The sequence below is a fragment of the Colossoma macropomum genome, unplaced genomic scaffold (genome assembly GCF_904425465.1).
Source record: "Colossoma macropomum unplaced genomic scaffold, Colossoma_macropomum, whole genome shotgun sequence".
NCBI classification, from domain to species: domain Eukaryota; kingdom Metazoa; phylum Chordata; class Actinopteri; order Characiformes; family Serrasalmidae; genus Colossoma; species Colossoma macropomum.
In genome coordinates, this window is record NW_023494789.1 from 33,720,946 (window position 1) to 33,731,658 (window position 10,713).

The 10,713-nt window shown below is 34.9% G+C and overlaps 1 protein-coding gene across 1 annotated transcript; it reads left to right on the top strand.

The window, feature by feature from the left end:
- Positions 1-3,007: 3,007 nt before the first annotated feature.
- LOC118807560 (junctional adhesion molecule-like) lies at positions 3,008-4,529 on the top strand. The gene is made up of 4 exons (XM_036569590.1): positions 3,008-3,358; positions 3,991-4,152; positions 4,271-4,329; positions 4,443-4,529. The coding sequence occupies exons 1-4, from the start codon at positions 3,100-3,102 to the stop codon at positions 4,491-4,493; spliced, it is 531 nt and encodes a 176-aa protein (XP_036425483.1). The 5' UTR covers positions 3,008-3,099; the 3' UTR covers positions 4,494-4,529.
- The last annotated feature ends 6,184 nt before the right edge of the window (positions 4,530-10,713 follow it).

Consider the following 10,713-nt stretch of genomic DNA (forward strand, 5'->3'; position numbering starts at 1 on the left):
AGTCAGTCAAGACAAATAAAAAAAAACCTTGTGAAAGTCAGAACCTCTGCGGGCAAGAGCACCGTTAAACAGAACTGCCTCCTGTGAGGGATGAAAAACATTAAGCAGGCCAGAGGTGACAAAAGGTCACAAAAAAGGTCATAAAATGTCACAAGTCATCATAGTCTACAAAACTAAAGATTAACTGCTTCTGCAATAAACATATAGGAACTAATAGGAGTTTAGATATCAACATCAACTGTTGACAGAAGATTGCATGACGTTGGCCTAACTTTGCAGTGAAAGAATTACTGGAAAGAAACCATTAATAAGAGTGCAGAGTAAAAGGAAAAGGCTTGTCTGAGTCAAACAAGACAAAGAAAGTGAACATTTGAGCTGTGACAATCACGCTTATGGAAAAATGAGTCAAACAAATGAGTCCTGTTTGTGTGGCTCTGCCAAGTAGGTTGTATAAACAAGACGCTTAATGCATGTGTCAGTGGTGGAGAACTCCATTTAGATATTTATCTACCATTTAGATAAACAGACAATTTGGGCTGTATGAGCTACCTGTAACTTTGTTCCATATGATTTTAAGCCTCTGTCAGGATGAGGGAATTTTATTTTGAATAGTGTATACAGACACATACACACTAAAGCACCCCTACCTTACATTTTTCCTTCTCTTACCAGTTGCTGCTCTTCTTTTTGGACAGATATTATCAATGCTCTTTGGTTTACTTTGCCTCTTATCTCCTCTGATTTTCTCTTTCCTATCATTATTTGCATTCGTATATGTGATTTGGCACGAACACAAGCCTTTATTGATCAATCCTAAGGCCCTGTTCTAGCAGCACTGAATAATATAGCTGCTTATGTGCCAGTTTAAAAGCTACAGAGGAATATGGGCCTTTGCTTTAGACTGTTGTGAAAACCATATTGTCCCAGTGTTCTTATGTATTTAATTCCTTATTTCATGCACTGTTGTAAAGGTTCACTGTGCCTGAAGTGGTCTGCAGCTGTACTGACTGGGCTGGTGGTTCATGCTATGATTGCTTTGATCATCAAGTGAATAATTGCTGGATATCAACTTAATTCACTTTTTGCAGTGTATGTGTGATTAAATCTTAAGCATATACAGTAGTGAATAGCTTGTCCTATTATCCATCTGGCAGTAATCATCTCCACCAGCTGCCTTGCAGCCCCCTATTTGTTTGTTTGTTACTCATTGAAGTTGCTTAAAAACGTGCTCTCACAGAAAGTTATTACATTACAATGGTTATGAATATGCTGTCTGATGCCTGAGACATTGCTTTATAATAGCCTTGACCTGAAACCTTTTTCACCCCAGTCATCCATTCATGGTGGAGGGGTACATATCTCCACACAAAAATTATTTTTCTTGCTGGTGGTTTTGGACAATAAGTAAACTAAATGTGCACTGTAGACAATTTAACCCCTTGTTCGTATCAGCTCCACAATAAAGAAATCAGACTCATTAAGTGTCATGATGTCTACCTCTCCCTCTAGGAAGATTCTATTTGGACCCACCTGGTCTGGAATGGTTCTTCCCAGCTCTTGTTCTTCCTTGACTCCACCTCTCTGCACACACACCTGCAGCTTTATTGACCTAACAGTTCATTGACCCGTTCACCTGTTTGCAAAGTCTTACCTTAACTGAGGGCTAAGCCAAGTTTTCTGGTTTTCTGGTGTTTTGACCTCTGCCTACCTTGATGACTGTGATGTTGAATTGGCCCTAATAAAGCTACTCTGCACACGCAGCTGGCCTACAAGCCCAATACATTACAGTACGTTTCTCTAGAACAGAGCATTTCACATCAAACCACTCTGAAAGACTTTATTTACATTTATACCAATGAATTATGTGTAATATTTGAAAAATAAGTGGAATTCCCCTTTAAAGCAGTTAATTTTCTTGAAATCCATGTATCTGCATCTCTTAACTTACCAGGGATTGAACGACCTCAGTTCTCTTTCAAGGCATTAATGCTAAAACTATTACCTTGGGCAAACTCCCAAAGGGATATAAACAGTTGTCTACAGAAAGTGCAACGCCTTAAGCATATGCATGGCCTACTGCTTGCATTTCTTGCCTGCCATGGTAATCTCAATTATCATGGATTTTTTGTTGTACTTCAGAAGCAAGAAACATGCAATTCCATCAGGATTATGGTAATTTGAGAAGTCTTCCATTCTGTAACGCCATAAAAAATGTATGTTTCTCTGTGAGCTCCAATGCTACCAAGAGACAACATCAAGCAAACCACAAGTGCCCTGCATCTCTGGGAATTACTGCAGAAGAGGTGGGAAAACATACCAGATGATTGCCCACTGAAATCTATTAAATTTATCATGACTGTAAAGCCGTTAATAAGGTGCACAGTCCAAGTTTCCAGACAATATTCCATTGTATTTGGAATTTTATTTCGCATTTATAAACCTACATAGCACAAAAATGTTGGTTATGAAAGCATCTAGTTTTGTGCAAGGGTACTCAAACTTATGCTGTATACAGGAAATACTGTATCACATAGTTTGGGTACACCTTAGACATGAATTAATTTCCAGGCTCATTACAAAGTATCATAACAAATCCAATACGTTTCAGTTAATAAACTTCATCATGTTGCTATCATGCATGTGCTAAGCTGCTCATAACTGTAAACTCACTCCTGTTTTCTTCAAAGAGGTCAACAATTCAACAACAACCAATAGATTTTCATCTGACCATTTATGGTAGCCTGATGCAGGACGCTGGTATAAAACCTGCTCAATCTGACTGAATGCAGACAAAATGGAGGTGATCTTTGTTACTCTGATGCTTTTACACTGTGAGTAAACTTATAAGTAACATTCTAACTGTCTAACTGTCAGATATTAGGATGTTTACACTTTAAAATGAAGTCAGTAATGAGACAGCAACAGCCGATAATATTTTTGATGTTTTTTTTTTTTTTAGTGTTCTGCCGTGTCGAGGTTACTCCCGTTACAACAGAGGAGACGCAGGTAAGATATCAAATTAAAACACCGAGCGTCAGAATCATCAGGACTGGAGACGCTGTGGATCTGTGCTGTGATAAAAATCACAGGGACAAAACTATGTGGTACGGACAGAAATACAACAGGGCACCATTTATCATAATTTCAGCTGAGATGACCTCAGGACACAAGGAACGTCCACCTATCAAGTTCTACTGGGGCTACAACTCACGAATTAATGTCACATGGAATCCAACAAACAACTCAATCTGTTTGACCATTAAGAACATCAACGAGTCTGATGAGGGATTCTACTTCTGTACAATTGGAGATGGCATCTTTACTACTCCAGGAACTGGTCACATTCTTAAATTAGAAGGTAAATATCATCCATTTTGTTTTATGATGTCTTTATAAGTAATTGTATTATATATACACATTAAAATATATTGTTTGATATTATATATAACGTTGCTGTCGGAACAATACCTCATATCTCCATTTTTGTTGTTTTTCAGTTTTTGACAATTTGAAAATGCCTGATGCCCTTTACATTGTGTATAGATTTCATGATGAATGAACCAAAGGAAATGTCCCAAATGAAGTAATAAATGTCTGGTTCCATTGACCTACATTAAAAGTAAAGTATGTTTTTTCCTTCTCCTGTAAGGTTACCATTTTGGAGATACAAAGTTTTGTTCCAACAGCAGCGATATATCTCTTTTATAAAAATCTCTGCAAAGTCCTTGTTAATGAGGTTGAATTTGAAGTTCAACATTACTTTGAGGACATTTTCCACCCCATCCTTTCCAGTCAGTTTTAACTGGAAACAAGATTTAACCCCTTACCAAGCTCGGCGGTGGGCCCAAAAAGTTTTATTACACACTTTTATAACCTTGCTGGGTCCATTAGTTTGCATTGAAGTCCCTGTAGTTACTGAATAATAAGCTGTAGTATGTAATAAGCCTGCAAGGTTAAGGGGTTAATTCATCATATGTTCATCATGAACAGAGCCTTTGGAAACCTTCACTCCAACCCCTGTGAGCACCGCTGGACAGATGAGTTCTTCTGGAGAGAGTGGGCAGTGTGGAATAGTTTGGACTTTGGTGAGCATTGTGTGCTCTCTGAGCATCCTTTTAACTGCACTGGTGCTTTTGATCATCCAGAAGAAAAGTAAGTTGATTTAAATTGTACTTACTTTATGTATTGAATTCATATAATGACATAAATGGTTTAAACATACAATCAAAACACAGCATTAACATATAATCAAAAATCTACATGATAAAAGGGGGAAGACGCACTGGAACATCACAAACTGGACAGCGAATGCGACAAGTTGAGAAGCTGGTATGTAATGCTGTTTATAGCATTTATGTCTGATTTATTCACTGAAATATAAATAATATACCTATATTGCAACACTTAATTGCTTGAAACATTTCATTTATATCTGTTTTCAGGAGGAGACTGAAGTGCAGTACAGTGCGCTGCATTTCTCAAACCCTAAATGAACCAAAGAGATGGCGTAGTCAGACACAGAAACTGACTGAATACATTTATTTCTTATTTCAGGCTTAATAAATATTCCTGTGTGCATGAAAGTAAATAGGTTTGTACATCATTTTATCATTGCTGTACAAAATGTTCTACGTGACAGACAGAAAAAAGCTGCGCCAAAAGGTTTTCAATTTGTTTCTATGTATACAGAGATATGTGTCAACATTACTGTCTGCAGTAATTTTAGGGTTGCTCTAAAATTATAATATATTATCTGTTTACAGGAACAATCCAGCATTTTTCAACCTAATCACTGTATTCTGCACCTGTATTGTATCACTGATTACTGCAGACAATAATGTTGACACATTTCTCTGTATATATATATAGAAACAAATTGAAAACTTTTGGCACAAAACTCACTTATAATAGACATCATAGGGCAGTTGCTGAATTTCATGAATAAATGTTAATAATGAATAATGAAAATTTAATAAATAACAGCAAGTGTGACACCGTAGCAATACAGGTTTCAGGATGAGACAGACATGAATGCCTTACACCAAAGCAGCTCATACAAAGTTTTATCCAAATTTCGAACACTGGATCCGCACCTTAAAAAGTCATTTCTTTTGCTTTCTCTGAGGGTTTCTAGTACCCATGCGTGTACTGTCTGAATTCAGCGACTGCCCGATGGCTTATACTATACGTTTTGAGTCCAGAGGTTTTCAGCTTTTTTACAGAAGTCCAGGGAAACATTTCATAATCACTTTCCGTGGTAACTGACTGCACACTGCAGATGTGGCTGAGAGAGGTAGGATGAAAAATGCTGAAATATTCCTTTAATCAGCAGTTATTTAGTGAGGACGATGAGAACATCAACACCAAAGACGTTAATATATGTGCCCACAAAATTATTACAAATATGTGCGATTCTTCTCTAGCACTGTGATCAATCTCATTTAGTCCAGCATTGAGTTTAATCGTGGCTCTTTTGCACAGTTAATGAATTCTGTTTTAGTTGATATGGTTTACTTTGTCTGCATTAAAATATCGAGCTCATTGAATTTTCAGTAGCGAACAGAATAATAATACATATTACATTCTGTCAAAGGGGAATTCCACCGATTTTTCAAGATTTCTGCATAATTAAATGGTTGAGATGTAAACAGTCTTTCAGTTTGTTTACTGATTTAATGTGAAGTGAGACATTTACTCCATTTTCTGTATAGTGGTGGTGATGGGAACCGGGGGTTGAGATGTGTATAGCACAGCATTTTATTTATTATCCAAAACCACTAGTGAACCTACATGTATCTTCTGAGCTTTAATAGGCAATAATGATAATGGTAGTGTTAAATCCATTTTCTTTGGATATTACTTTGCCTTGTAATGTCCTGCAAAGTGTTAACCTTTTCTCAAAACCATCGTAATAAAATGTCTCAGCCATTTCATCAGATAGCTTTATGTGAGCCAGCTCACATGCATTAAATACTTAGGATGTCTGGGTCCCATCACCAACAATGTGAACAAGAATTTAAAACATTTCACATGGTGACATTTTGAGAAATCAGTGGAATTCCCGTTCGACTTTTCATTTATAATTCAACAAAATAGAAAATGTATGGTCACTAACTAGGTTACAGTCATAGTAACATCATATCATTTTTAGTGTATGTGTTTCATACTTCAAATAGATGGAAAAAAACATGCATCTTGCATGTATGAGTGCTGGGCGCGTGTGGGTGGCTAGGTGGATTCGGCTGACTGTGGTGGGGAGTTCCGGCATCATAGTGAGATCTAACCGCTGACTGATGCTCACTGTTAAGTGTTCCAACCACAGCAGTGTGTAAACTTGGCCAAAAACAATGCTGATGGGCTTTAACCCCTTTACAAGCCATAGGCCTGCCGGCAGGCCCAAAGTTTTCTTACTCACTACTATAACCTAAGAAAAGCTCCATTATTTTGCTTTGAAGTCCCTGCAGTTAATGAATAATAAGCCTTAATACATAATAAGTCTAGAATGTTAAGTGGTTAACTTCACAGGAGCCATGGTCCTAAAAATAAGTCTAATTTACATAACAAAACATTCAAACATTTAAACCAGATGTGGTCACATCTTTACTGCAAAGCCACACAGCTTCAGATAACTGTGAGCTGTTTTGATGAATACCTAAATATGGGTTACAGAGTTACAGGGCTGTGCTGTTTCTTGCATTAGACAATGGAGAACATACACAACAAGGACATTAGAAATGATTGACAGTTAATAAACTTTCCCAGTTCTATGATGGTGTAACAATATAATATGATTTACTTTGTTACAGATACATAAAATTCACCACTGGCACTGTTAGACATCTGTTACACACTTGACTTCATGTCATGAATGTATTCATCCATTGTTTTTTTATTGATGTGTATTTGATTTATTAGATTGTTTCTTTTATATGTTATTTTTAGTGGTTTTCTTTAAAAGAACAATAAATTTCTTGACTCTGTCGCCAAAGTTTTCAAAATCAGGATCACTGTTAACCTTCCCTGTGATTTTCACAGAAATACTGTTGTGTGTTGAATATAAAACCAAATATTAAAGTGCTGTTGAAAAATGTGTCCTTGTGTGCATTAAACAGACAGCAGATATGAAAAAACAGAGTACACTAGAGGACATAGCCAAGAAGTTTTGTGTATTCAAAATAAAAACCGTGTTCTCGGGTGGTATTTATACACATGGAGGATTCTGATGGGTAATATCTAGCTGAATTCTTCATACTAATCGAGTTGTACATTATATTTTTTAAAAATCTGGAAATGTATCATTTTCACTAGTTTTGTAATTAATCATTGTAGTTTTATATAACTATAAAGCCGGAGATCTTAAAGTAAACAAGTAGTCAGTCGTGTGTACACTTAAAAATGCTCAGCTAACAAAAATATACTGAGCCTTAAATTAGAACTTAGCATTATTAGTAAATAGCAACTAAAACATCTTCCTACACATGACATAATACCCTTCAGCATTAAATTATCATTGAAGTATTATTATTATTACTTATTATTATTATTATTATTAGCAGCAGCAGCAGTAGTAGTAAGAGGATTTCATTATTTAGGTAACTTGGATGTTCATTGAACTTCAAATCACAAGTTAACAGCATGCAAAACACAGGTTGTCATCCTGTTAACTTACTATTAGAACTTCAATGAACTTAAGACAACCAGGTTACTTAAGTTTAAACATCAAATAATTTTTTTACAGTGTATTAATACGTTATTATCAGAAATGCCTAGATTAATTCTCATTTTCACTGTGACACGATCCTAACACAAGTCGCTGTTTTTATAGAACTATTTCTCACTGTTACTCTTATAGGCCTGTAACAGTCATTTATAATTGGTTAATCTAAATCCTCCTGTCCAATAATAGGCTCATTTCCTTTCTTTATTCCACAGTCACTATTGTATAGTCACAGTGAGTTCTTATTCCTTATTTATATTGCTCTTGTTGCATTATTGTTTAGATATCTAGTGTCCACCAGAGGAGGATGGGTTCCCCTTTTGAGTTTTGAATTACTGTCGCCACTTGATCATTTTGAGCTTGGACTCTGATTTTCTGTAAAGCTGCTTTGTGACAATACCTGTTGTAAAAAGCGCTAAACAGGTAAGTTTGTAATCAAATGATGATGATTATTATTATTATTATTATTATTATTATTATTATTATTATTATCAGTAGCAGCAGCAACAGTACTTTAAATACTGAACAAATGAATAATGGTACAATGTTCAATTTTTAAAGATCAATGAACAGAAGAGCCAGTGAGTTAACTTTGGGTTCAGTGCACATTTAGTCCACAGTGATTTTGCACAAAACTCATGTAATCTATTGAGAAAGGCAGTTATTGAGATAGCATTGTTGGCTGTGTTGCAGTTTGAGTTTTGTTGTTGCTCATAATTGCAATATTAACTTTTAATCAAAAAATGTCTAAAACGGTGAACTAGCAGACCGGCCTGCAATGAATATGTGTAATAGAATTTTTTCTTATGCAGTGTTTGGAAATGTTTCCAGATTTTTTTATGTTATTTCCAGAACACAGAAGATCTTTTTGCATCCCGGAGTTCCATTCAGATGTGGAACTATTGTAGTAAAGCAAGGGGACCGAAGAATGTATGTTTAAAAGTGAAAAATCACATTGATTAAGCCTTCCACACATGCCTAATCAGACAACCACACAGAGAAAAGACAAGAAGATTTCTGCTGGAGCATGAAATCATAAGTAACTTTAATCAGTGAAAGCTCTCGAATCCTTTACTTGAATATTTTCAGGGAAGTATGAAATATTTTTTGTGGGGAGGTTTGCTCTAAAATCTACATGCAATCAAACTGCAAGTGTGTGTATCTCTTTTTAACTGCATCACATATAAAAAGTTTCTCACTTTTTTTAGTACTATTATTTACACATTTTCATCATCTTTAAACAGCAGTCCAAACACTCAAGCAATAGTGGTTTGAATTCAGGAGGTTCCCAGCAAGACTTAAAGCTTCTTAATAGACACCATGAAGATTTAAGTGCCTAGTAAGAGTTTTTCTGTTGCAAGGAAGTGTGCACCTTATTGGGTGCAAACTAAGAATGCGTCAGTGAAGACATACAGAACATCAGTGACAAACTTACAGCCCACTGAAGCAAGCAGGCCTCAATAGTGGTTTTCATGTTCTGAACAACTCAGGAAAAATAACCATAAATACCTTTTGACAAGTAACTGAAATGTAAGGATATATTATACAATTTGCTTAGAAATATATTAGTGACAATGAGTTGAGAGTTCTTATCTTCTTTCCTGAACTGGCTGCACTGGCTGAAGCAAAATATTATTTCTTTTTGTCTCTGGGAACTTCATATAAAACTAAACTCACATATACAGAGCTGCTTTATAGCACCTGGAAGATGGTCAAGACCAAGACTTTATAGTAGTCGAGTCTGAGTTAAGATTGAGACATAGAGACTGGCAAGACTAGAAGACTAGAGGCCAGATTAAGATTTTTTGAGAATATGAAAATAAAATAAAAAGAAAGGGAAAAATGGAAATGTATTTATAGTTTATTGTACATTGAATCATAATCCATTATGCCTGAGGCATATTAATAAATAATATTTTATAATAATACAAAAATTTAATTGGTATATTTTTCATTGAAAGCTAAAAATAAACAACAGATTTTTTCAGAATTTTGAAAATTTTGAAACAAAATTAAAATTAGGCCAGGAAAAATTAAGAAGAAATATTCAAGATTCTGCACTATTTCTAGGTCACTATTCAAATTTAAGCAAACTTGTGACATTGACACAAAAAGGTCAATTTTTTTTTTGGCTTCTCTCTTCCATTGAAGCTCATGTTCAGCTAGATTTGATCTACTCATCAGCGGCTATTGCACAAACTAATGGGTCCATGGAGCTCAAGTGCACACTATCATAAAAACCGTACCATTAAAACGTCTAACACTCTGCTCTTCATGAAAATGCTTTTAATGTCAATTATGCTGATAATATCATTTGTAATGAAAAACCTTGTATGGAATTCAAATGTAATCCAAATAAAAGCAATTTAACTAGAATCTCAGACTTTTGGAACCCACTATATATTTTGTAAAATATAATATTAAATAATATTTAGCCTAAAAAAATTATTGTTACCACTTTAAAATAAGACTACCCTTATGCAGTTCTATGAATGGTTTAAAAATAGTTTGTTAATGGTTATTAGTTAGGTCATAAACACTTCATTCATCATTAATAAACAGTTATAACATTAACAGAAAGGGCAAAAGTGAGCTGCTATATCGGATGAATATGAATATGTGGTGAAGCAGTTGTAATGCTAACTGATAAAGACAAAGCAAGATCAGTAAACATCAAAATCTGAGGTTTAACTGTATGGATGAATGTGGGTTTATTATTAGGCAAACAAAAGGTAACTGCTGCCCTTTTTATTTATATATTGTAAATGCTTTTTAATGATTTTAAGGTCTTCATGACCTAATTAATAATCATTAATAGACACATTTTAAACCATTCAAGAACGCTTTATAAGAGTAGTCTTATTTTAAAGTGGTACCAAATTATCTATTAGCATTATATTATAGTCTCTAAAAGAAGGCACTTAAAGTCAACTGAATGTTAACCAAACAGCATACATCTATTTTATTATTAAATGAAAATATAGTGATAAAAACAT

What these genes read in the sequence shown, in the direction of transcription:
- LOC118807560 (XM_036569590.1), top strand. Translation starts at nt 3,100, where the DNA reads ATGTGGTACGGACAGAAATACAACAGGGCACCATTTATCATAATTTCA. An exon ending in TCACATTCTTAAATTAGAAG is followed by an intron (nt 3,359 to 3,990) that starts GTAAATATCATC and finishes CATCATGAACAG; the next exon opens with AGCCTTTGGAAACCTTCACT. An exon ending in TGCGACAAGTTGAGAAGCTG is followed by an intron (nt 4,330 to 4,442) that starts GTATGTAATGCT and finishes ATCTGTTTTCAG; the next exon opens with GAGGAGACTGAAGTGCAGTA.